This window comes from Zootoca vivipara, chromosome 2 (assembly GCF_965207765.1).
Source record: "Zootoca vivipara chromosome 2, rZooViv2.hap1.1, whole genome shotgun sequence".
Lineage (NCBI taxonomy): Eukaryota > Metazoa > Chordata > Lepidosauria > Squamata > Lacertidae > Zootoca > Zootoca vivipara.
Window position 1 is genome coordinate 7,776,121 of NC_142584.1, and position 27,234 is coordinate 7,803,354.

Below are 27,234 nucleotides of genomic sequence, written 5' to 3' on the forward strand. Positions count from 1 at the left end.
CAGAATCCTCCACAAAGATGGAACTACATGGCTACCAAAGTTGGCCACTTTGTACTTACCTAGAATCACTTCCGCTTTGAGGAGAACATGTGTTTTCAGATTAATGGTGCTGCCATGAGTACCTGCTTGGCTCCACAGTATGTTAGCATCTTGATGGCTCACTTAAAACAATGCTTTATCAGCTCCTATTCCCAAAAACCCTCTCTTCTACGTGAAATACGCTGATGGCATCTTTGTCATATGGACTCATGGACAGTACGTACTTGCCACTTCAGTGGGTTGTTCCAGTGCTCATTATACTCAGAGTAGGTCCATTGAAATGAATGGACATAGAATAATAGAATTGTCTAACTTAGGTCCATTAATTTCCATGGTTGAGTAGAACTTGGTTGGATGCAGTCTAGTAACTTGCCAGTCCACCATCAACGTTGGCCTACACCAATCTACGCAAGAGTTCCACTCTTGCATACCATTGTACAACTACACCATGGACACATTAGAACCACCTTTTATAGGAGGTGTTGGTTGCTAAATGTGCTTTCATGCTTCCAGCTTCCACCCAGGACATACCATGAGTCCATTGTCTACAGCTAAGTCCTATGATACAACCATATCTGTACAGGGTCTTCAGACAGACTCACTAAGAATTTCATCAGACATTTGAGACTACAATACCTACCCAATGAAGTAAAACAATGCACCAACAAGGCCAGAATGTTACCCAGGAACAATCTACAGGGCGGGCTTAGAAGAGAAAATGACAGGCCACCGCTTGCTGTTACTTATTTATCAGCTGAAACCACTCAGACATATTATCAGGATTCTAGAGCCCTTTGTGGACAATGGCACTTCCCTGTCACAGGCCTTGGAAGTGACTGGCTTGTAGTTGCTTCCAGACAGCACCCAACCTAAAGCTCTGCATCAGCAACAACCAGCTAACAAAATAATGGGTACAGGAAACAGATCCTGTGACAGAGCCAGGTACCAAATCTGCCCCACCCCATGTCCATTCTGGCATGTTTTTACAAGACTTGATAAATGTGATCCAAAGTATCATGGGTTCATTCGTCTTCTATTCCAATGTGATTTATGCTATCATCTGTTAACAATGCCCTACTGCATTCTGTTTAGTGGTGTAAATTTTCCAGCATAAAGTACGCTATGCGAATTAAGGGAAATTTTCAGTTTGCTTAGAGAAATTTGCTGATGACCTGGAGAGTGACTTAATTCTGCATGTTTCACTTGTATTTAGTAAGCAAAGTGAAAACTTTGAAAATGCCAAGCTTGCATAATATTTTTTTGCCATTGGCATCCATTCCATTTTCCCTAACAAACTTATGAAACACAAAAAAAAATCCATGGAAAAATAAAGCACTGGAGAGTTTCCTGCCCCATATTACTAATAGGTGTGAGAGATCAGTCTCTATTCTCGGCAAAATAATAGATAGGCACAAATCTGACATCAGAAAGTGACAATAACCAATAAACCAGTGAGGATGTTTCAGCCTTCCAGAACACACTGTTACTGACCTAAAGGTGGCCATTCTGAAACACAGGGACGTCAAGAGAAGAATATGACACTAAACAGCTGATTCACAATTCAGCAGGAAGTTCTGTGCCGTGTGAGTTAAATTAAGACAAAGGATGTTCATTAGTTCACCAAGGCCAGGGTAACTGTGCTGTCTATGGCTGTTTCTACCTCTCTATAGGTGTTAATATAATTTCAGCAATTCCTACCAATCTGCTAATGCAAAAAGCGAAAGTCGTGCCTCTTTAGAATATATTATGAAGCTCTTAACTTTCACCTTTGCATTTCATTGCCATTCAATCCCCACCTTATAATATTCTCCTTTTTGGACCTGCCAACTAAGATTTTAGTTCACACATAATAAATTTGTTAGTCTTTAAGCTGCCTCAAGATACTCTGGTTGTTTTTGCTTCAAGAGGCAAAGATGGCTCTCCCTCTGTCATTTTTCATTAATGGAGTGGTTTTCAACCAGTGTGCTGTGGCACCCTGGGGTGCCTTGAATGATGGCCAGGGGTGCTGGAGGCAACACTGGCCTTTGTCCCTCCTTCCTTCCCTCCCTCCCTCTGATGCCCTCTCGGGTCTCTGCCTCCCAAAGAGGGGCTGCACATCTGTTTGATGTTTTAATGTATTGGTACTAACTTGAAATGATGGTAAGCAAAACAAAAAAAAGTATTGTGTCACCTTAAAAATAGTCATGCCATGAGCTTTCGTGTGCCCCAGGCAGGTTTACCAAATGCATGATGTACATTTCTGAATCTGCAAACTTATATACGCAAGACAGGAATGTCCAGGAGAATTTCAGAAGGAAACGAAAAAAGCAACAGATAGTGCAGAAAAGAATCACAATGTTGGTTGTAACACAAACATATTTTCATTGGTCAGCTAATTAATGGATGTAGCAAGATTTTTTTAAAAAATAACAAAAACACCTGAAGGCTAATTTGTTGAAATATTGGCCACCCTTGGACAATTAAAACTCAGCTTAATAAGCCAAGATATAAATGAGCTTTGTGGCTGCTCACTAGAGGAAAGGGCTGTGTTTGCAAATGAAGACAGGAAGTCTTCGGTTAACTGTATCTTCCTGTTTTGTCTAAACCAAGAATCCGTTTAATGGCTTTGGAACAACAAGACAGGGTATTAAGCCAACTTCAAACTGTGGCTTCATTAAATATAGTTTCCTAGTTTGGGACACTAGAGTTAAATGACTTGTTTGTTAGCTTACAAACCAAACCATAGAGTTTGGTTTCCAGTGTGGAATCTGGAATGCTAAGAGCTTCAGCATAGATTGTTTTTTAAAACATCTGTAGTCCATTATACTAAAGCCAGTTGTGAGTTGTAGGTAAGATTCCTTCCCAGCCCCAGTTGCAAGCAGCTAATTTCTATTCTGGACAAGGCAATAAATGCTGTGAAATAAGGGCAGGTGGGAGACATGAAGAGGATGGCCATGCTGAAACCTTGGGCTAGAACGTCTATTGATGGTGACAAGTCAACTGGAGGGGAAAAGTTCTCCGTCCTCCACGATCAACCAGCTCAGTTAATTGGCTCCTGGAATGGCACTCAGGCCATAGCATGGGCAGATGGTAGACCCACCAGAACCTGGCCAGTGCTAAGAAACATTGTCCTCCACACCACCACCACCCCAAAAAAACACATACTGAATTCAACTGGGGCTCCCTGGTGATTTGGGAACCAGTGATTAGTCAATAGCAGCTCTGTTTTCATTTGATGATTGTACCACCACCACCAGAAAAAAATTAAATTCCGCAAAATGTATTTAAATGAAGGGAGGGTGTGTGCAATCTTTTAAAACTCTAATGAAAGAATGTGTGGCCACAAAATCCAACATATTTAGACCCAGGTTCCAAGCTCATTAAAATGGGGAGGGTTTCTACGTCCCAAGCATTATTCTCTAGGGTTGTCTCTCTAGGTGTGCTCATCTCTTTCAAAGTTCAGCTTAGACCTGGTTTACTGAGCAGCCATAACTCGCTGAGTTATTTGAGTTGCTTCTCCCCTTCAAGTGATAAAGAGATGGTAAAGTCATGCCTATAATGGAAAACAATGCCATTGAAAAGATGTGGGATGCATTTATTTTTTAAACAAAAAAATCCTTCCAGTAGCACCTTAGAGACCAACTAAATTTGTCATAGGTATGAGCTTTCGTGTGCATGCACACTTCTTCTTAATTATTTTTAATTACTGTACAACTCAAGGCCAGGAAGGAATGTGAAGTAATGCGCAAGCTTTCTTCCAGTGCCATCATATAGCTCTGCAAGTAGGAATATATCAGATACTACGTTTTCTTGGCAAAGCTTGCATTTTTATTTTATTTTTTTGCAAATATGGACTATTGCTCCTGTAGCTAATGCTCAGCTACAAGTCAAGCACCCTTCTGCCGGCAGCTTTCCTTCCTTCTATATATGTCGGGGTTCAGAGCAAGGCTATTATTAGCCACTCTGCTTTGTTTTAGGAACAGCCAAATAGCCAGATCTGATGACAGATTACTTTATAGCTTTGGGCTGCAATTCCTTCCCCACTCCACTCCCAACAGCTTTTAACAAATGCTGTGGTGTCTGCCCTTATGTTTTGTCAATGTGTTTTAAGAGAACCAGCCAACAAAGGCCTTTGTTAGCTGGCCCATCCTGGCACAGACTTTCCAGGAATGAGGAGGAGTCATCTTGAATGAGATTAGAAATGGAAAATATTGGGGCCAGTAGCCAGATAGGATCAAAAGACTGCAGTCAGAGAACTCGCCAGGTTTCCAATCTGTTCTGACTGTTTTTACAGCCAGCCATAGCATAGTTTCACCTTGAGCTTCCCCGCCCATCCTGCAAGCTATGTTCTGGACTCCAATTATGGGTTTTTTTTGCCAGGATGTATAGTATAATTGTGCTTAAAGTCATTCTTCACCTCCCTCGAAGCCTACTTGCAAGTAGCTGACAATGTTTGATAATAATTTGGAATTTGGGGCACTTGTAGATAGAGAGTTCCAGAAACTGACAAGTGCTCTTTTTTTGTCTCAGTCTCTCTGATTAAAAGGTAAACCCGATAGTTAATCAGCTGAAACTAACCTAATTGACTAAAGTTTCCAGCTATAGTACAGATAATTTTCCAGAAACATCCACATACCGTAAGTATTATTTTATCCAGCTGGCTCCATGTTTCTTCAAGTAAGAACCTGGAGACCTCTAATTTTGAGACTGCAATGCCCAGTCCATGGCAGCCATAAATCAAAGTCCTGAAGTCACCTGCCATGTAAGAAAAGGCTAGAAAGGGCAAGGATCCGGGAAAAAGAAAAAGGCAAGACGAGTCTCCTTGTTGCTTAAATCAAAGTGAGCATGCTCAGGGAACTTGTATTTATTGTTATTTTATCATTATGTGTTTATTTATACCCCACCTTTTTCCCTGGTGGGACTCAAGGTATGTTACATATAAAAACAAGAACCACTAAAATCATAGAAAAATCAATCATTAGAATACAATTAAACAATGATAGAATTAAAACTATGTACTGTACATATATAAAATCTGTTGATGGTGCCTTATCACATGAACCAGCTTGACTTATTCCTGGCTAGTAATCTTTTTAAATAATTTTATTTACCGGTAGGCATTTTTACAACTTGTATATATACTTCGTACAGTATTCGTCATTATCTCTTATCCTCAGTTCATCTCTCCATGGCATTCTAGGTAATCTTTTGTTGGCTGCATATTCTATTATTCCAACCCATTTTCATCTCAAATCTTCCTTTATTTAATGCTATCTGCTGCTCATATGTTCATTCCTTATCATCATCATCATTATTTATTTGTTTGTTTATAGCCAACCCATCTGGCTGGGTTTCCCCAGCCACTCTGGGCAGCTTCCAACCGAATATTTAAAACAATTCAATACTTGTAGGTTATTATACCCTCTAAGATACTCTTCAAATCACTTCCATGTCAGTTTGCATTTCTTGGTACAGAAAGTATTGATCTAGTGTGTAATTAATTCAAGAGGGTTCTGGAAGCTTCTCTGTGTGAAAGAAACAAGCAGAAGGTTCATGATGTTTGGGTTATACCTTCAGAGAAGCTGAGTACAGCTGACTTAAAAATGGTTCTCTTTTCTCTTCAGTCAAGGTCATGCTGTGGTGTTTTGTACCTAGTATGCCTAGTATTAAGGTTTCCAGGCACCCCCAAACCGTGGCCCTCCAGATGTTTCGGCCTACAACTCCCATGATCCCTAGCTAACAGGACCAGTGGTCGGGGAAGATGGGAATTGTAGTCCAAAACAACTGGAGGGCCCAAGTTTGGGGGTGCCTGGTTTAGACTTATCATAAGTGATTGTAAGTTTAAGTTAAGTCTGCTGCAACTGAATTTCTTATTGACAGTACCAATCCTGAATGTATTGGATTTGTGACCATTATGCTCATTTGCCTTCAGTAGCAGAAAAGTGCTGAATGAAATAGGCCTCTGGTCTATTTTGGGGGGGAATCCTGTAACGTGTTTAAGTTTTTACTCTGCTAGCTATACGTTGGAATCTGCTCTGGATCAATATCGAGTAGAATTTCATGACATTCCACTCATTCCTGGCTAGTGATCTTGTATTGGCCAGAGCAGGGTAGTGGCGCATGGGTTGAACCCCACCTGATACCAATGAGTTCAAGATTTCTTGCATGCTTGAACCCCAATAATCAGTTGCTGTGGGGGGACTCTGCTTCTACATGCTATCGACTAAGAATGGCTCCAGGTGTTACGCAGAAAAGACAAGAAAGGAGGGGCAAAGGACAGCCTTGCCGTGAATTCCTATGTATTGTGCGAAGAGAAAACTTTTTCACTCCTTTATGGGGAGCAGGCGACGTTTTCCCTGCACCTAGAGTTCTTATCTTCACACATCAGTGTATTTCGTTGTCATACGTGTGGAGGAAAACCTTAAACACGTTGCAGAGTTCCCAAAAACAGACCAGAGGCAATAGCACTTCATAGAGCTTTACTTGTGCTGAAGGCAAATGTAGCCTAATGGTTATCAAATCCAATACAGTCAGGATTGGCTCAGTCCATACAAAATCCAGTTGCAGCATTTATAAACTTAACTCATAATAAGACTTCTTATTATTCTTAGCACTAAGAAATACCACACGAGAAGGAAGAGAGAGAAAGAGAAAAGTATGACCCAGGCTCCTTTCGGCCTACGGTATATTTATAGTCAGCATGACTGCGGAATAGAGATAAGAGAACTACTGGTAGAAAGCATTCCAAACCCTCCATCTCCCAGAATCCAGCAAGCCTTAAAAGCAGGAGAGCAAAGAGCTCAAAGGCAGAAGGCACATACCGTAGCAGCACCCGTAGAAGAGGTGATGATGAATGAGGAAGTGGGTGAGAAGGGGAATGGAGATTCACTCGGGGCGACGCCATTATCCAAGAGGCTGAGTTCTGTAGCCTCTCTGTAAAGTCTAAAATAAAAAAGAACTGTAAGAAACTTTTCCTTGACACATGCTAGGGTGTGGTCTGTGGCTTCCACGGATAAAACTTACATAAGCTGTAGAGAAATATGTTGCAAAGCTAATAAAAATAAAAATACTTTTGATGCTGATTGGTTTGTGTTTCTTTATTTTATGACGTGTCACCCAGAGTCCTTGCAAGTCATGCATCTTGGTTTAGTTATTTAATTCTGCATGCTGCTGTTACTTCCTGCCTTAACACATCGTGACTGTACTTTGTGCTACAAAGCAGCTTCCCAGAAGGTATAACCCAAACAATCATTAACACTGCTGCCTCTGCTTCTCTCACAGAGAGGAGATGCTTCTAGTAGCTTCTAGAATTAATCAGAATAGGAAAGAACAGGAAAGATCGTTACACATGAGATCAATACTTTCTGCACTAAGAAATGCAAACTGGCAAGCAGAACTTCAGAAGCACAAGCTTATTTGCACTTCCAACTTTTATCATCCATTCTTCTACCCCCGCCCCCAACTCGTAGCTAGGTACATGATTTGCAGTACTGTGACCCATCAGCTGGAGAGTGTGTTCGAAGTGGCCTGAAAGAGAGAACTGCTGTTTGTTTCATGTGTAGTCATCCCACTGTCAACTCTGCTAGACAGGCGTTGTGGGTTTTTGCATTGCTTCCATGAACAAAAGGAGTGTGTGTGTGTGTGTGTGTGTGTGTGAGAGAGAGAGAGAGAGAGAGAGAGAGAGAGAGAATGATAGCGAGCTATGATTTTCTTAAACCACTTTCATCTGCCTCCTGTTTTAAGAAACATCCCTGCTCAGCAACAGACGCAGGCCTACAGTCTGCTTACAGAAGTTGGCCAGTTCTCTTGGGATTTAAACGAGAGATCTGGGGCGTTGGTTAAATCCTGACAGTTTTCTGATGGTAAGTGAGGGCATCTCTGCAGGCTCTGTGCTTCTTACCTGTGGCGTGTTCAGGATAAGATTCCCCCTGGAATAGTATCTGGGACAGTTATATTTCTGAGTCATCGGCATTAGTAATTAAACATGGTAATTATATTCACTGTGGGGCTCGGGGTGTTGCAAATCATCCTCTTCCCTCCCCCCCCCCCATTTTGCGCATTTCATTTCTTTGTCACCATCTGCTGCGAAATGGCTGTTTCTCTTTCGGTGTGCACTTTGCATTGCCATCTGGGCAAAATTATTTGTCCCATTAATTGTGAAAATGTGTGAAGAAGCAAAACAAAAATGCTACTACAAGCCAGCGGAATGTATGCTAAGTGAGATCCTGCCCCCACTCGCGAGAACATGCACAGAGCTTGACATTATGAAATGCCTATTTTAATAGCCTCTCTTGCTAATTGGTCTTTGCACAGCGTCGAAAAATAGCTCTCCACTTGACTCTGTCCCACGGGGAGGGCCTGAAAAGATCTGAGTCTTTTTTACAAGATTATAAATATCTTAGCATGAACGCTGTCATACTGTGGCTATCTTCAGGCTCCCACAATCGCTTTCGTGAGGTTCTAAAAGTAGCTCTCTGAAGGGCTTTGTTACCGCAGCTTCATTGTAGAGAGAAACCTCCCCAAGGGGGAACAGGTGTATCTTTTTATATCCCCACACCCTCCCCCAGGCATATATACATCATTAGACCATTTAAGTCAGGCATCCCCAAACTTCGGCCCTCCAGATGTTTTGGACTACAATTCCCAACATCCCTGACCACTGGTCCTCTTAGCTAGGGATCATGGGAGTTGTAGGCCAAAACATCTGGAGGGCCACAGTTTGGGGATGCCTGATTTAAGTCCTTAGCCATTCCATCTACCAAGGGAAACCTGGGAGCTGTAGTTCTGTGCAGGGCTACAGATTGCTTCTCAAATTATCAGCACCAAACTACAGTTCCCAGTGTTCTATCTTGGCCATTTGAAGGCATAGAGCAGTTAGTGGTTAGTAAGTACAGAGGTCTGTGCTAGAGTTGGCAGAGGCAGCAAGCAGCAGAGAAAAGGAAGACCTGGCAGTCAGACAAGGCCTGCAGGACTTGGACAGCTCCCAGGCACAACTTGCTCCAACCACCTTATAGCACAAAAATGAGCCTTATGTCGTGGTGAAGGCCTTGAAGACTGTCTCAAGACCTACCTCCTCAGTGAGTTTCTTTTAAAATACAGTACAGCTTTCTGAAACCTGGTGCTCTGCAGATGTTCTAGACCAGTGTTTCTCAACCTTTGGTCTCCAGCTGTTTTCAGACTACAATTCCCATCGTCCCTGGCCACTGGTCTTGCTAGCTAGGGATGATGGGAGTTGTAGTCCAAAAACAGCTGGAGACCCAAGGTTGGGAAACACTGTTCTAGACAAGTCCCTTCATCCCCAGCCAGCATGGCCAGTGGCCAGGGATGGAGAGTTATAGGTCCAAACATCTGGAGGGCACAAGGTTGGAAAAGGCTGTTTTAGGAGATTGCAGGCTGTCTTGGAGTCTAGCACTCTTTTGACACCATGTTCTCTTTGTGGACTGGTTATCCTCCCAGTCTGATCCCCCACAACAACCCTGTGAGGTAGGTTAGGCTGAGAGGCAGTGACTGGCCCTAGGGCACCCAGCGAGCTTCACGGCTGATTGGGGATTTGAACCCTTGTCTCCCAAGTCCTAGTCTGTAACGGCTACACTACACTGTGTGCTTTGCAATAACATGCACATGCAGGCATAAATACATAATGGAAGAGTAATGCAAACAATTCTCTAATTAATTAAAACAAAATAAGGCTGTTTTGTCCTGAGCTATGATTGAATCTTTGTTTCGTAAAGCAGAGGTGGGACTTGAGAGATCACAGACTGAGCTTTCCTATTGCCACTTTTGTAACTTGCTATACTACCATTATTTTACTTTATTGTTTGCTTTAATAGGGTGGGAAGGGTGGTGTGTATGGGTACTTAGTTTGTGGTTGTTGTTTTTTTTAAAAAAAACCTATTTAAATAAACATTGAGTAAAAAAAACCAAGGCAGGAAGGAGGAACCTGTGTTGCTAGACTACATTTCCCATAATCCCAGGCCATTGGGCATGCTGGCTGGGGCTGATGGGAGTTGAGTCCACAATTTCTGCAGAGCCTGCAGGCTCCCTGCCCTATTATAAAGTATAGTGATTATGGGAGAGCAGTGAAGTCTTTCAGGAAATGCAATTAAAGCACATTTTCCCATTACAACTTGGTTGGATATACAGTGGTACCTCGGGTTACAGATGCTTCAGGTTACAAACGCTTCAGGTTGCAGACTCCGCTAACCCAGAAATAGTACCTCGGGTTAAGAACTTTGCTTCAGGATGAGAACAGAAATTGTGCGGCAGCAGGAGGCCCCATTTGCTAAAGTGGTGCTTCAGGTTAAGAACGGACCTCCAGAATGAATTAAGTTCGTAACACTTTATGCAAACACACAAGGCTGAACCTTGAGGGGCACTGAAGTTTTATAGATGTATGTTAAGTTGCATGTTTGGATTGTGGTTCCTGCAATTAGCAGATGAGGTGGGAGATGGGTTTCTGCATTAGACCACTTCCAACTGCAGCTGCGTTGCTTGCATGGCTGGGTGCATCTCCATAATTTCCTTGTACATAGAAAAGCAAGCATGCCTGGGAAACAACTAGATTAGAGGAACATTGTCCCTGGCATCTCATTTAAGATGCATTATTATGTTGTTTGTGCCCAGATGTAACAGCCCAGATAATGTTTCATTTATCTCCTCATTTGCTCTGTGTGAGAATGAGGTTTAGGAAGAAAGAATTTTAGCTATGTGCATAACAGGAAATTGTATCCCAAGGATCATACTGAGAGCACCCTAGTTGACGAAGGCGATCTGACCTTGAGATGCCAGAGAAGGAGTGGACAATGTGAGCAGAGAACAGAGTAGCCATGTGGAGAACGATAACAAATGACTTTGGAAAAACTTGGAGAAAAGGCTCTCAAACCCATTCCAGCTTGGAAGACAGGAAAAACTCAGACCTTAGTGATTGCTAGCTCTGCTCATGGGAGCCCCTCTAAGTAAAACCAGGTAAAACCAGTATATACTGCAACCAAGCAGTATATAAATTTTGCTAAATAAAGAATAATAACATAATTGTTGTGACTCCCACTCAAGAACAACAGCAAGAGGTGTGTTTCCTTGGGAGTTAAGAAGCTATTTTTTATTCTGACAGTATAAACTCAGCAATGGGAGAAGAGCAGAAATTAATCAAGATGGCCCTGGTTACCAGTGCTAAGGCAAACCAACTTAAGCTTCATGGTCTGCTAAAGGCAGTTCATGATTCCAGGATCAGGAGTTGCAGTCTGTGACTGTACAGGAGCACGAAGTTGCTCCAACAATTGGTTCTGCCTACCACACATTTAAGCAGAGGTGGAGAAAGTCCAGCTACTTGCAAGACTGCCTTTCGTGGCCAGAAGCTGGGAGGCATTCCTTCCTGGGGGTTAGATCTGCTTCTGCCTCTTAAGGTGGTTCAGAGGCAACACCTGACTTTCCTCTTCCCGACTGCTGAGTCTCCCTCCCTCCGTCTGGCATTGAAGGGGGCCTCCATGGCATTGCATTGGCCTGCCTCCTACCCTGGAGCCAAGAACGAGAGGGCCTGTGAGTCTTCCAGAAGGAGAATCTGAACGGAAAGACCTGGCTCCGAGCGAGAGAGCTCTGATCCACGACCTCTCTCCTCCCACTCGTTGCCCTCTCCTTGGGGATGGCCATGGCAGAAGGGTCTTTAGGTTTTTCAGCCATTTTTTTCCAGGTGCACACAATTTCTGGCCAGTTCAGTGGTTGTAATTTGTGGGCTCCTGCGTGTGTCTGCATAAATAAAGAGCTCCCTCCTGCATGCATCAAGTAGATTTGAATGTCACCCAGGAAAGCCAAGAGCGTCACAGAGACACTCCTTATAAAAAATGCATAAGACTCTTATAAAGGCAATTACCTTTCCGTAAGGCGGTGGAAGGGACAATACGTGACCCAACGAAGTAATGGAAAACGTGTAGGAGTGGAACACTGTTTTGTCCTGTCAACAAGTGAGACTACCACCCCCACTACCACACACACACACACACACAAATCCAGTACAGTGGTACCTTGGTTTACAACCATAATCCATTCTGGAGGTTCGGTTGTAAACCAAAACAGGTTGTAACCGAAGGCCACTTTTGCCCATGGCCCCCCCAAATAGGTTTGTAATCCAAAATAATAATAATGGGTTGTAATAAAAAGGGGGGCACACTTTTGGGTTTGACGTGGTTGTAATCCAAAACGGTTGTAATCCAAAACGGTTGCAAACCAAGGTACCACTGTAATTGAGCCTGACAAGGAAAAATCCAAAATAGGAAATTTAAGACGAAATGTGGATGATAGAAAGAATTGTGACTTTCTGGACCCCCAGATGTTGAGGCCTTCTCTAAAGGTCTGACAACCCTGATGATTTATTTTATTTTTTTGTAGGTCAGTTCACATGATCAGTTTTGCCTGCTTTGGCCCCTACGGGGTAATGAGCCGATGTCACGGGATCACCTTCCCTTTCGTGGCGAAACATAATCTGTTCGACAAACACAGCTTGGGAACATGTTAGTGGGTTTTTTGCTCCCAGTTCCTGCAAAGATGCCCGCAACCCCACGGGAGCAAAAACCCCTTGAGCTGCCTTCCAGGGACTCAACTAGAAATAGCAGGGTTGGGTATAGTCAAAGGAAGCATTGGTGAAAGCGAGATTTGGGTGGATTAAGAAAGGCTTCTATAGTGCCTTAACTATAGCCTAGTTATGGCACTATAGGCTAAACTAGGTACTACTGTGCAAAGGGCTGTAGCTCATCTGTTTGGCATTCACAAGGTCCCAAGTTTAATCCCAGTAGGGCTGGGAGAGGCCTCTGACCCTGGAGAGATGTTGCCCATCAGGTGAATCAATGGCCTGAGTTATTAAAAGGCGGCTTGCTGTGTGTCTCCCAGGCTTGGACCAATGAACGCTCCCATGACCTTTGTGCCTTCCTTTTGCAGTATGTGACCCGCCGAAGGCTGCCAGCATCTTTTCCAGCGTTCAGTCATGGACACCAACACCGTGCCCCCACATGAAGCCTCGTTGACAGTTAATGAGCAGGTATGTGCCTCTCGCGGACCCCTTTGTCACAGGGGTGCTGGAGTGGCAGGGGAGAGGAGCTGCCTGCTGGCCCAGTGGAGCCTTAGACAAGGTTATCCTTTGTTGTCTCTTTTCAGGTGATTGTGATGTCGGGTCATGAGACCATTCGGGTGCTGGAGGTGGGGGTGGATACTCCAATACCTGTGGAGAACAAAGGAAAAACTCTGAAAACTGCAGCAGCAACCAGAGAAGAGGCTCCGGTGAGCTGCCTTCCGGAGCCCAGTGAAATGGGAAGCGAAGGGATAGAGCAAAACCCAGCAAAGGCATCGGGAGAGTCAGGTGGTAAGAAGCACTTTGTTCATTCATTCATTCATTCTTTCCGTCTGCCCTGTTGCCCAAGAGGCCGTGCCATAAAATAAATTGTAGGTTAAATGGGTCAACAAGGGGCAACCTACAGGCCTCTTAGTCTTCTTTTTGTGGTATATTCTGAATTAGGAAAAAGCCAACTTGCTAAAAAGTTAAGGACCCTATTAATCAGAGGCCCTTCTTTGTGTGCCTCAATCGAGGGCCCAAGAGAATCGGTCTTCTTGGTGGTGGCTCCCCATCTGTGGAATGCTTTCCCCAGGGAAACACATCTGGCACCATCACTGCTAGTTTTTATGAGGCAGAATAACACATTTTTTTTTAATTTGTCAAGGCCTTTGGTGCTTAAGTTAGTATCTACTTCATCTTTTAGCGAGGTGGGGTAGGACTTGTCCTTATTATGTTGCTGGATGAGCATTTAAGGAATTTTGTATTGTACTCTGTTTTAAATGATCTGCTTTTTCATCCTACCAGTTTGTATTCTATCATGTTAAGTCACTTGGAGACTTTTTAATGTAAAATGACAATCAAATGTAAGTAATCATAATAAGCAGTGCTTCCCTAACTGGTAGGGAAACACGGAGCACGTGAAAACATGAGGGACATTCTGCCAGGAAGGAGCACTTGAGAGGAGTGGAAACCCAGCTATTAACTCCCAGCTTCTAGAGGTTAGGCCCAAAGGATGTGTAGTTTCTCCAGTCAAAATCCCTTGCCAATGAGCTTGCACACTGCCTGTTGCCAGTTGGTCCATCTCTAGGCCTTGGCCCACCATGCTGTGGGAACTTCGGCGTGGAGGGTTCAGGCAGCAGAGATGGGTAGAAGCAAGCCGTTGCAAAGTCTGTGGGCTAGGCAAGATGGCAAAGCCAGGAACAGAGAAGTGGGCAAATGCAGAAGGGTAATAGGGATAGTCTGGAAGACATGGAGGACCAAGTGCTTTCTCTAGGCTGGAGAACAGCAATGGACCCCTGCAGGTTATCTAGGCAAAAGTGGAAGGTAATTTCTTTCCTCCTGAGTTTCTTGCTAGAACAATTCTACCCAGATTATTCACCTAAGAGGCCTAAGGTGCCTGCTGTTCCTATGTTGGGGCCTGATTTAAATGGGTGGACCTATCTACACGCTGTTCCCTGCAACTGGGCTTCCTGGTTAAATGGGGCCCTCACCTGGTATGTTGGCAGTGTTAGCATGGTCCTTCACAATCATCGTACGGTTAACACAAGTTTGACTCAGATAACTATCATTAAGAAAAATGAGTCTCTTTGCAAATTCTGTAACCATTTGTCCTTTGTGTGTAAAGCAGGTGCCCCCGAATTAAAAAAGAAGTAGTAGTACAGAACATTTTAAATAGGATCCCCTACTACGATGCCCAAAAATATCTATGGTCCTCCAAACATTTTAAATCAACTTATGCTTTACTTTTTAAGTTGACTGCCCCATTGATACCAAAAGGTTTTTGTGGCTTCGGCTCAAGCCCTCCCCCTCCCAAATTTGTCTATTTAAAAAAAAAGTGTTGTTTTTTCATTTAACTGACGAGACCTGCAGGTCCCATGCTATAGTTCTCCCACCTCCAGATTAGGTCCTTTAAAAAAAAATAACAACTCCCATTTTTACACTTTGGTGATGCCCACGTTTACATTTTGGCCACATGCACTTTAAAGGACGGTTGGAATTGGAGGCACGTGGGCTTTGTCCCCCTTTCTCTGCCTGCCATTATCCTATTTCCAAGTTCCTTCCCTGAATGGCTCTTCCTTCTCTAAAGCAGTGTTTCTCAACCAGTGTGCCTCCGGATGTTTTGGGACTACAACTCCCATCATTCCTGACTACTGGTCTTGCTAGCTAGGGATGATGGGAGTTGTAGTCCCAAAACATCTGGAGGCACACTGGTTGAGAAACACTGCTCTAAAGGGTGGTTTTGTGCCATGCTCACGAGTGCTACCTCCCATCTCCTGGGGAGGGGGGTTACCAAGTAAACTGGAAGTACAAATATCGAAAAGTAAAATATTAGAGGTTACACACACACACACACCCATAGCAATATAATTTCCCTCCCCGGGAAAAGCTAATGTTTGAATAGCAGCTGGTTAAGGAACAACATTGGGCAGACGCCATGATTTGATTTTATCTGGACTGTGTGTCGATATGGCAGCTACCTGTAGTGGAAGGCTCCTGGACTGATTTGGCAGAAACACCAGTTTGAAGAGAGGGTGTGAATTTACAGAGGGGAATCTTGGACTACAGATTTGTACTATAAAGAAGAAGAGTAAAGACATCCACACAGAAACATTTTATTTGGACTTAAACTCACTTGCAGGATGAACACAGAGGCTGTTGAAAATAATGAAGGATTAACATCAGAATGTATTAAGGCAATTATTGTAATATTTTGAAATGCAGTAGAACTATGAGATGATTAGGATTCCCTCCGATCTCGAAGCATGGGAAGTCAGCTAAAAAATAAGAATGAGAAATGGAATATCAAAATCTCTAATAGCAGGCTTAGGCTGAGCTTGATTTATAATAAATGAAAAAATGGTAAACAGTTAATTTATCTATGAATGTGCGATAAATTAGGAATAATAGAAATTACAGTCAGAATAATTGGAAGAACAACTTTCTTTTTAAATCTTTATTTTTTCTGCTTTTTTCTTTGATTTTCTTTGGTTTTTTGTTTTTTGTTATTATATTTTTTCATGCTTTCTTCGGATTTTTTATGTACTTCTTTTAGTGTGTGTGTCTGCGAATCTTGTAATGTTTGTATTTATGTCTTTTAAAATAATAAAGATATTTTCCATAAATGAAAAACACACACACACAATAATAATAATAATAATAATAACAATAATTTATAATTAGGCACAACATTGGGATTTGTTTGATTATTGGATAATTTGTATAATTTGGAATATATAATTTGGTTTGATTGGAAATTTTAAATTAATATTATTTAAACAAAAAGCAAAAAAATGAGTGCTACCTCCATCTCCACTTGGTCCAGCATTCCATGGGTAAAACCTGAACGGGTAAACAAAATGAACTGTATCCTCTTTTCTCCAGGTGAAGTAAAGGCATTACCTGAAATAACCCCTGCACCTGTCCCAGGAATCGTCCCCTTCAGCCAAGTCACAAGCCAGCAAACACAAACTCTAACGCCCGTCACACTGCAAGCTGCACCGCAGGTAACTTACCTTACAGCTCTTTTGTCGGGCATGCGGGAGGAGGAAGCCTATTGGCCACTGAACAGAGGAAATGGTGCATTTCAATTTCTGCAGTAGAGTTTCCATCTGTGCCTTGGAAGAGCCAGGTGTGGACACATCCTACTTATGTAGAAGCAGAGTTGCCAGAAGTCCCTTATTTTTGAGAGGCTTGGAGGGTTCTAGAGCAGAATTCCAAAACTGTGAAGTTGGCATTTAGTGTGCATAGAGCACACTATGGGAGTTCTGGGATCAAGAATGCCACATTCTGTTCTGTGGGGCTTTGATGCTCTCAAATGGGTTCCTGTTTTCAAAGTGTTCCATCTGGCCAGACTTTGTAGAAATCAAATGCACTCTTCCAGTGTTGACTGGCAGGGATCTGTTTCTTAGCTTGTGCGAAGCGCTGTGGGGCATATGCGATGCAAATATGCCGGGATATAAAGCAGCATTGAATATTCCGGGCCATGCGTCTGGTCAGAGTCTCCTTACACAGTAAAAAGCTTATAACTGTTAAGGGGAATCTCCTCCTTGTCGTGGAAAACTTGGCTTCCAAAGCACATAGGCATTTTGTTCACTGCAAGCTTATATGGAGCAACAATTTTTGTGAATAAATTGTTCTCGCCCCCAGCTCCCCATCATAATCAAAGGGCCTAACCATCTCCAAGCCTGAGAAAACGAAAGGAGATGCTGAGGGCCTTTCCACACAATCAGCTTTTTTTGCTGAATAAATGAGCATTTGTTACCGAATTTGATGCACACAGTCCTCCTTCAAGGTTGCATTTTTTGTTGTGGGCATATCACATTTTCCCAGCATTTAATCTGCAATATTACGGGGGGTGGGGGTGGGGGAAGAGTCAGCTGTTAGGCAGTCTGTGCTGTTATTAGTGACGCAATTCCCTCCAGCACCAGCACCACCACTCTGGCACACATCATTTTGTAAACGTCTATTTATTTTTAGAAAAATCTCATTCCTCATGGTAGTTGCCCACTCCTTCATTGTTCAATGCAAAACATGCCCTCAAGCCTACAAGCCTCTTTTTCCCTGGGCCATTTTTTGAAATTTAAATTGTTGGTTTTAAATATCTATATTGTTGTTATTAGATTTCAAACAGGTCCCTATGGGTCTTGGGTCCTTATGCACCTCACAGTTTGCAAACGAGAGTTTGTAGCAAACCAGAATTTATTTGTTTTAAAAAATAAAATACTATAATACTAGTTTTATTCTCAATAGTCATATGCATTTAAAGTTTTAAACATTCTTTTCCTGATGATTTCCTTTCCCCCGCTTATGGCCTCCTGAAGGAAAAGGAAAATATCATTGAAAAAGAATTTAAAAACTCAAAATACCGTGGGCCATTTATAAAAGGATAAAACTGGTCTTCTGCATTTTTTAATCTTTTCCTGTGTTTTTGTCCTCCATCACGCACACACACGCAGCAAGACAGTCCTTCCATCTACTATATTGGAATGAGATATCATACTTATTTGCATTGGGACTTTGGGAGGTATCACCTACTTCATAAAATGCAATTGAATTGTGCTTCATTTGATTGTGTGGAAAGGCCTTTAGTGCTGATGTTAGCATGTGAGACTCAATGCTCAATCATCTTCTTCCCTCCTCTGGGCATTTGCCACTTAGAGCAAGTGTTCCCAGCCGTTGCACATTTTGTGGATGCTGCGATGTCCACAGAGAGGCAAAACACTGAGGCAGAGGTACCTGAGATTAAGATGCTTTTCAAGGCAGGAGGCTGTATTAAGGTGTGCTTACACCTTCCCGTTCTTTGAGTGCAGAGGAGCTCTCCTTCCTTGTTCCTCTTCTCTTCTGAACCCTCTGCAGTGCTGTTTGCAACTGCAAAAAGAAGCAGGTTTTATTTATTTTTGCTTGTCAAGCAAGCTTTTTAGCTTGCTGTAAAGCAGCAAGCTGGAGTACTTAAAGCAATTAGATTTATTTATTTCTTTATTAAATTCCTATACTGCCATTCACCCGAGGATCACAGGGCTGTTTACAATATAAAATCACAAAAATACATACCATAGTAACAAAGAGTAAACCACCACCGCCACTCACCCACCCCGTTTAAAAGGCCGTAGATTGTTTAATTCGCCGAAGGCCTAGGAGAAGAGGAATGTCTCTGCCTGGAATCCAAAGATATATAGCAAAGGTGCTAGGCAATCCTCCCTAGAGAGAGAATTCCACAATCAGGGAGCCACCACAGAAAAGGCCCGTTCTTGTGTTTCTGCCCTCCGGACCTCTCGCGGAGGATGCACACAAAGAAGGGCTTTATAATCGCAGGGCCTGGGGCGGTTTGTATGCAGAGAGAGGTATTGTGATCCTGAGCCATTCAAGGCTTTATAGGTCAAAACCAGCATACTGAATTGGGCCTGGAAACTAACTGGCAGCCAGTGCAGTTAGACCAGGATTTGCATTATATGCTTAAACTATTTTGCCCCTGCAAGCAACCTGGCCGCTGAATTCTGCACCTGCCGAAGTTTCCAAACTGTCTTCAAAGGCAGATCCACATAAAACATACTGCAGGAATCTAACCTAGAGGTTTACCAGAGCATAGACGGCAGTAGTTAGGCTACCCCTGTCCAAATAAGTGCACAGACGGGCCACCAGCCAAAGTTGATAGACTGCGCTCCATGCCACTGAGGCCACCTGAGCCTCAGGCAACAGGCATGGCTCCAGAAGTAACCCCCCCTCCAAAAAAAGGTGTAACCTTATCAAGAGCAGGCAACTTTCCAGCCAGCCGGTCTAGGGAACCACTCACTAACAGCGCCTCCGTCTTATCTGCAGCTAAGTAGATCTGTAGATAGTAGATCCCAAGATCTGCTACAGAGCTTCATGGGGAGCAAATCCAATATTGCTTGCAGTGAATATTTTCCTTGTGGAGTGTTCTCTTAAGGAAGAACTGTTTCACCCTCAGTCACACCTGCAGGAGGAGCAGGATTCAGTGACTCGGCCAAGGATGTGGTACAACCGCGCCAACTTTCCCCAGGACATATCCTAGGAGAAATAATTGGCGCCAATGCACCCTTAAAATGGCTATGCTTTACTGTGATTTGCTACTTACTGTAACTTTGCAACCAGCCCCCATTTGAGTGCCGCAGAGCTGGATCTGCCCAACTGCTGGCACGGGGCACAAAGCCGCACACAGCACAACTCAGGCAGGCATCTCCTGGCTGGGCTGGGCCTCCTGTGGGCTTGCTAACGTGGCTGCTGCGCTGATGCTGTCTGCAGTGGCGTTGATTTCTTTTTTCCCTTTTCTTTTTTAAATCTTGTTTACTTTTGCAGGTCTTGACTCAGGAAAACTTAGCAACAGTTGTGACAGGCGTTATGGTTCCAGCAGGGGCAGTTACTCAACCTCTTCTTATCCCCATCAGTATTGCAGGTCAAGTGGCAAGTCAGCAGGGGCTGGCTGTGTGGACATTTCCTGCAGCAACGGTGGCTGCCCTCCCAGGACTGACGGCTGCCTCTACTACTGGGGGAATTTTCAAATCACCTATAGCCAATTTGCAAGGTAACAACAGCTTCTTAGAGGGTCTCTCCTTGTGACAGTGACCGTTCAATGCTTGTGCAGAACCGGAAGCCCCCTTGCTCTGGGGAGGCCCAGAAAGGCTTTGTGTTCTTTAAGGAACGCAGTATCGCTTTAAGAGCCGCCCAGAGTGGCCGGGGAAACCCAGCCAGATGGGCGGGGTATAAATAAATAAATAAATAAATAATAGTAAACAGAAGGTGGAGGAGCAGGGGGTTAATTTAAAAGAACACAATGTGGAAGGGGGGTAGTTTAAAAAGAGCCATTGGCAATATTTCCATCTTCATTATCTGAGAAGGAAGGGGGTGAAGTGTGTTTTGCAGCAGGGGCAAGACAAAGTCATGCCTTTCCAGATGTCGTTTGATACAGCTCCTATTATCCTTTCCCATTAGCCTATATACTGGCAGGGGCTGATGGGAGTTGTAGTCTATGGGATAGTGCTTTTTTTTACTGTATATTAGTAACCATTGCTCTGATCCACACTCTGGAGCATCCCTGTCAATGAGTTCATCTGCTAGTTTTAGTTGAGCAAACTAGATAACATTTTCATATTTGTTACCTCTTCTGAAATGAATGAGGGATCCCCTGGAAGCTGAGGGCCTCCATCAAAGCCAGGTACACAGCAAACTCAGTAGCAGCCCCTGAGCATGTTCAGTAGATTACAGTGCAGTGTGTCTAGTCAGTTTCACAGCCGCTGATTCCATGCTTGTCTTTCTCCCCTGATGTCATTTAAGAGAGGCTGTTGTTCCAGTCAGTGGTTTTATCTATTTATCTAACCAATCTATAGGCTGCTTCATAGCCTTAAAGCCATCAAAATGGGCAGAATTAAAAGAAATTATCAAACCCGTAATTCTAGCACGCGGAGGGCCATCAAAATTATACAATTGGAAAGTTGATTAATTGATATTTGATATTGGCTTTGGTGTTGTGATTTGATATGGATATAATGAGGCTTATTTTGGATTCTTGTAATTGAAAACTAATAAAAATTATTATTTTAGAAAAGCCATCAGATTGGCGTACAAGACAAAAACTGGATAAAACACACAAACACGGGTTCTTAAAAACAATAAAACTGTTTTAGAAAATTGTAAGAACAATAACACAATTTCTTCCGAAAGCCTTCTTAAACAAAAACCTCTCCAGTGAGCACCTAAACATCATGATGCTGGGTCCCTGTCTCATTTCGGCTGGTAATTGATTCCAGAGAGCTGAAGCTGCAACACTAAAAGCCTGGTTTCTAGTACAGGCTAGGTGTACCTCTGGGCACATGGTGCTCTCAGCAGTGCCCCATCTGATGAGTGCAGTTGCCTGCACAGATAAATGGGCAAGGTGGTCTCTTAGATACCCTGGTCCCAAGTTGTATGTAGGAGAATAACAATTAATGAGAAGGTGGTACTAAGGCAGGGACGCTTAATGAAGAAAATATGGTCAAGACAGTATTACTTCTGCAGGCCCATTCACACAGGAGCTTGTGATCTGAAGCCTCCTTGTGACTGTAGAAGCTATCGATTGTGACAGCTGCTACAGCAACTATGGAGCTTCCAGAAAGCCCTGGCTTTATCTTGCAGTAGGGGAGAGCAAGGAAGATGCAGTGATACATATTTCTGTGTAACACACAAACTTTCATATTCTTAATTTGGATATAATAAAAGATGGTAAAGGGACCCCTGACCATTAGGTCCAGTCGTGACCGAATCTGGGGTTGCGCGCTCATCTCGCATTATTGGCCGAGGGAGCCGGCGTATAGTTTCCAGGTCATGTGGCCAGCATGACAAAGCCACTTCTGGCAAACCAGAGCAGCACACGAAAACGCCGTTTACCTTCCCGCTGTAGCGGTTCCTATTTATCTACTTGCATTTTGATGTGCTTTCGAACTGCTAGGTTGGCAGGAGCTGGGACCAAGCAACGGGAGCTCACCCCGCCACAGGGATTCGAACTGCTGACCTTCTGATCAGCAAGCCCTAGGCTCAGTGGTTTAACCCACAGAGCCACCTGGGTCCCATAATAAAAGATGCTACCTCATCTTTTATCTCAATCCTGTGCAGCTGCAGCAGCAACAGTCTGGATATAAAACACCTGCTCTTTCCTTTAGCTTTACAGCTTGCTTCCCTGCTTTACAGTACAATCCTATACGTGTGTACTCAAAAGTAAGCCTCACTGTGTACATTGGGACTTACTCCCAGGTAAGTGTGCATAGGATCGCGGCCTTAGATGTAGAGGTGTAACTTCATGGATTGAAGCAACTAGCAATGTGGCCGTTTTGATTTACAGGGCAGGAAAAAGAATGGCAAAGCAATATTCAGTGTTCTTGTCTTGTTCCCACAGCTGCCGCGGTGCTGAACACGGCAATACAAGCCCCTTTGCAGCCAGCCCAGCCTCTCCAGGCGCAGCAAACAGTCCAGCCGCGGCCAACAGCCCAAACACAGACTCTGTTCCAGCCTCAGGCTCAGCCAGCCATTTTGCCGCAGCCTGCCGCAGCATCCACGCCGCCTGTCGCCAAGCCCTTGGAAACGCCAACCCAGATAACAGTTCAGCCAGCAGGATTTGCCTTTAACCCTGGAATAGTAAGGAGCTGGAAGCATCGCTGAAGAGCTAGCTCAGAAGATTGGGGGTGGGGGCAGGAGGGACAAGTTGTCAACGGGCACACGGATGCTTCTGATCTCCTCTGAGGTCTGCAAGGAGCGGGGAGAGGTCAGGTGTAGTTTGGCGCTAAGGCTACCTTTCTTCTGATGTTTACAGAGAAGAAGTTCTTTCGTTACATGCTTCCGTTATAAACGTGAGCAGCAACTTTTTTGGGGGGGTTCCGTTACATACTGAACAAATACCATGGGGTGGAACCAGATGGATCCAGTGGTTCTTTATGATTTATGATTTTATGTTGCGAACCACCCTGAGATCTATGGGTATAGGGCGGTATACTACTACTACTACTACTACTAATGATAATAATAATAATAAATAATAATTTATTTATTTCCCCAGCCACTCTGGGCAACTTCCAACAAAATATTAAAATACAATCGTCTGTTAAGCATTAAAAGCTTCCCTAAACAGGGTTGCCTTCAGATGTCTTCTAAAAGTTTGGTACAGTGGTACCTCGGTTTATGAACACAATTGGTTCCGGAAATCTGTTCATAAACTGAAGTGTTCATAAACTGAAGCAAACTTTCCCATTGAAAGTAATGGAAAGTGGATTAATCCGTTCCAGACGGGTCCGCGGAGTACTCAACCTGAAGCGTACTTAACCCGAAGCATGGGTGTAATTGGTTCCGGAAGTCTGTTCATAAACTGAAGCGAACTTTCCCATTGAAAGTAATGGAAAGTGGATTAATCCGTTCCAGACGGGTCCGCGGAGTACTCTGAAGCGTACTTAACCCAAAGCATGGGTGTAATTGGTTCCGGAAGTCTGTTCATAAACTGAAGCGAACTTTCCCATTGAAAGTAATGGAAAGTGGATTAATCCGTTCCAGACGGGTCCGCGGAGTACTCAACCTGAAGCGTACTTAACCCGAAGCATAGGTGTAATTGGTTCCAGAAGTCTGTTCATAAACTGAAGCGTTCATAAACTGAAGTGAACTTTCCCATTGAAAGTAATGGAAAGTGAATTAATCCGTTCCAGATGGATCCGCGGCGTTCATAAACCGAAAATTCATAAACTGAGGTGTTCTTAAACCGAGGTTCCACTGTAGATGTTTTTCTCTTTGACATCTGGTGGGAGGACGTTCCACAGGGCGGGTGCCACTACCGAGAAGGCCCTCTGCCTGGTTCCCTGTAACTTTGCTTCTCGCAGTGAGGGAACCGCCAGAAGGTCCTCAGCGCTGGGCCTTAGTGTCCGGGCAGAACAATGGGGGCAGAAAACACTCTCGTGCAAGTTACTGCAGCATCCAGAGTTGCTTCTGGGGCTTGGGGGAGCCACTGGAACAGTGTGGGATGTAGCACAGAGGGCTTCAGTGGAGGTGGGGGGGGGGCTGGTGAAAACTGGTTGCACTACTGTGCCGGGACAGGCACTTTCCACTAGTGCAAAGGCATCCTTGGAATCAACCCATGAATCCATGTCGATAATAAAGAATGACCCGCCTAGACCAGCATCCTGGTCTCACAGTGTCCAGCCAGATGCCAGTCAGCATCTCTGACATAACCCATCTTTGGTCTTAATTCAGCGTGGGTGACTTAATGCATGACTAGCTGCTTCAGCACCCAGAAAACGTCTTTGCCATGGAACAAAGCACATTGGAAATGGTGGTGTAGCAACTTACAGGCAGAAACACTTTAAGGTCATTTTGTGCTTTCGGTGCGGTAGTACTTCTAATACTAATAATGGATAGGGCAGCTACTCTGGTCAGACAGCAGGCCAGCGGCCGATTGCAATACAAACAGACCTCTTCATGAATGCGCAGTATTCTTGATAAGGGCTTCATAGTAATGGATTGCTTAGGCTGGGGACAGCACAAGCACCATACAGAAAAAGGAGGAGAGGCAGCTGAGGCAGAGAGATAAGTCTTACTGTTAATGAGAATGCAGAGTAATTCCATCCTTGGCTTCCGTTTTCTCCTGCAGATCAGTGCGGCTTCTCTGGGAGCCCAAACTCAGCTCCTCAGCTCCCTGGCTGCTACACCAGTAATTGCAAACACCATTCCTAGTGTGCAAGGGATAACTGGACAGATCCTGACCAATGCTCAGGGACAGGTAAGTGTCATTTGACTCCAGACCCCAATCAAAGCCACAATAGACCTGGACCTCTTGCACTACTAAGGGGCATAGGTATGGGTGTTAAGTGACCTCCTATTTAAGGAAAACACAGTGTTTTCTTAAATGTTTTATTTGTTTATGTAACGTTTAGTTTCACTATTCTTTGATCAAGGCAGCTTACAAGCAGTGAAAAACTGGCAGAAGTGAGAAGGCTGCTGGGGTGCAGTTTTAATTGTTGGTATTGTTTGTTTTAAACCACGCTGAACTATTTCAGGCTGTGAACACACATTTAAAGCATTACAATAAGGAGAGAAATATGCACAAGTTTGACATAGCCCATGAGTAGTCTCCTTATTCTGCAAAAAAAAACCCAAAACCCCTCCTTTTTGTTTCTCATAGCACTGTCACTTTTGTCCTGCCACCCTCCAACCCCACAAAGGCGAGGAGGAGAGATTTGAGAACCTTTGCACTGAATTCATAGCTGCCAAGTCTCCCGTTTTCCCCGGGAAACCCCCGTTTTTCCAGCTGCCCCCAGCCGAAAAAACGGATTTTTTTGTTTCCCCCCGGTTTATTCTGGCGTGGTGGCCATTTTGGAACTGGGCGGAGCATGCTCAGAAGCGACTTCTGGTGCGGTGGCCATTTTGGAACTGGGCACAGCAGCATCAAAAGTCACTTCTGACCATGCTCCGCCCAGTTCCAAAATGGCTGCAGCGCTACTTCCGGTATGCTACTTCCGGTCTCTTATTTTTCAGAGAGGAACTTGGCAGGTATGACTGAACCCCTGTTGCATCTTTCCTTCTCCTCTCTTCCAGGTCATTGGGACTCTTCCATGGGTGGTGAACCCAGCTGGAATTGCCACAGCCAACGCGGCCCCTGCCACATTGCCGGCACAGAACCTACAGCTGCAGGCAGTGACGCCGCAGCTGCTTTTGAATGCCCAAGGCCAGGTGATTGCCACCTTGGCTAGCAGCACCATCCAGACAGCGCCAGCAACAGCAGCAGCAGCTGTTAGAAAACCCAGCACACCAGAAACTCCAGCAAAGAGTGAGGTGAGCTTCAGCTAGCAAGGACAGCTGATTCTTCGGGGAAACCACTGGCGGACTCTGCAGCAGAAGGATAGCAAGTGGGCATGCATGCATGGGGCACCCATATAAAGGGGGGAGGAAATGAACACATCGGACTGGATCCTAAAAACCACTTACCGAAGTTAAAAAGTCTTTCAGGAGGCTGGAGGACCCTCCTGAATGAAGTGGGTTATGACGTGGGTAATTAAATAATGATGCTTGAGATTCTGGTGACCTGTACCCTTGGTGGCTTGGCGGCTGAAATGTGTGAATCGACTCCATTGTAAAGTGTCATCTGAGGCAGTACAAATTTCAAGGCACGGCGAATAAATGTTTGTGTCAGTTAATCTGCAATGACTCGTACATACATGCCAGTCAATGGTGTTAGCCATCACTGGGTGTTGCAGTTATTCATTGATGCAACGTGTGAACATGAGGCAGGCTCACTCAACATCGTCCTGAGTGAGGGTGAAGACAGACATGTCGTTTTTTAGAACCGGTGGGTCACTTTAGCAACACCCTCACGGCATTCGAACTGAGTGCGCTTTTTCTGCACAAGACCAAGCTCTGGAAAAAACAGACTCTACTAGTTTTGCAGCTGAAGGCAGATGTGCATGGCACTGATTGGCTGCTGCCTGTGATGTCACTAAAAAGCACATATATACCGCCAACCCAAGGTCCCTTGAACACATTTTCAGTTTTTAAATAATGTTTCTTTTTTAATAATTAAAAAAAACCACACCGTTAGGACAGAACAGTAAAAGAAAGATGGTTATCCCTCTGGAAGCCTGAGGGAAGGGACAAAACTATTGGCTGAGTTGATGTTTCGATTAGCCTAACTGCCGTTTCAGTGGTGAGAAGATGCAGGGTTCACCCTGCAGGTCAGAGACCTGCTGTGACATATATTTATATCACATCTGCTTTCATTCTAATTTGTATCGGAGGGGACAGGGCTTCCAGGTGGAGGAATATAGCTTTTGCTCAAGCAGTGTGCATTGGGCGAAATTAGCAAACGACAGGCATATTAGTTTGCATGATTCCGATTGTGTGTTTGATCTTCCTTGAGTCACCAGGACTATACGCGGTCCTTGCTAATTAGGTTTGTTCATCAAGCCACGCCCCACAGCTCATGAAGACCCCCAGTCTCTGATTAAAAAAAACACTTTCTTAACGTCACTCTCTTTTTCTGCCTTGCCAGGTCCAGCCAATTCAACCCGCCCCAACTCTGCCACAGCCAGCCGTAGTCATTGCAAGCCCTTCCCCTGCACCCAAGCTAGCTTCTGCTCCTGTCCCCATCACCTGCTCAGAGACTCCAACTGTCAGCCAGCTGGTTTCCAGTAAGCATCTCTGCGATCCCTTTGGCTTTG

General features: G+C 44.1%; 1 protein-coding gene across 1 annotated transcript in view; it reads left to right on the forward strand.

The window, feature by feature from the left end:
- Positions 1–27,234, forward strand: part of POU6F1 (POU class 6 homeobox 1) — a 37,253-nt gene that overhangs the window by 6,025 nt on the left and 3,994 nt on the right. Inside the window, exons 2-9 of the mRNA XM_035103141.3 lie at positions 12,946–13,045; positions 13,162–13,366; positions 16,439–16,560; positions 19,871–20,096; positions 22,440–22,678; positions 24,672–24,800; positions 25,616–25,852; positions 27,066–27,204. Of these exons, the coding sequence (XP_034959032.1) occupies positions 12,992–13,045; positions 13,162–13,366; positions 16,439–16,560; positions 19,871–20,096; positions 22,440–22,678; positions 24,672–24,800; positions 25,616–25,852; positions 27,066–27,204 (1,351 nt within the window). The 5' untranslated portion in view covers positions 12,946–12,991. The remainder of the gene's footprint in view (positions 1–12,945; positions 13,046–13,161; positions 13,367–16,438; positions 16,561–19,870; positions 20,097–22,439; positions 22,679–24,671; positions 24,801–25,615; positions 25,853–27,065; positions 27,205–27,234) is intronic.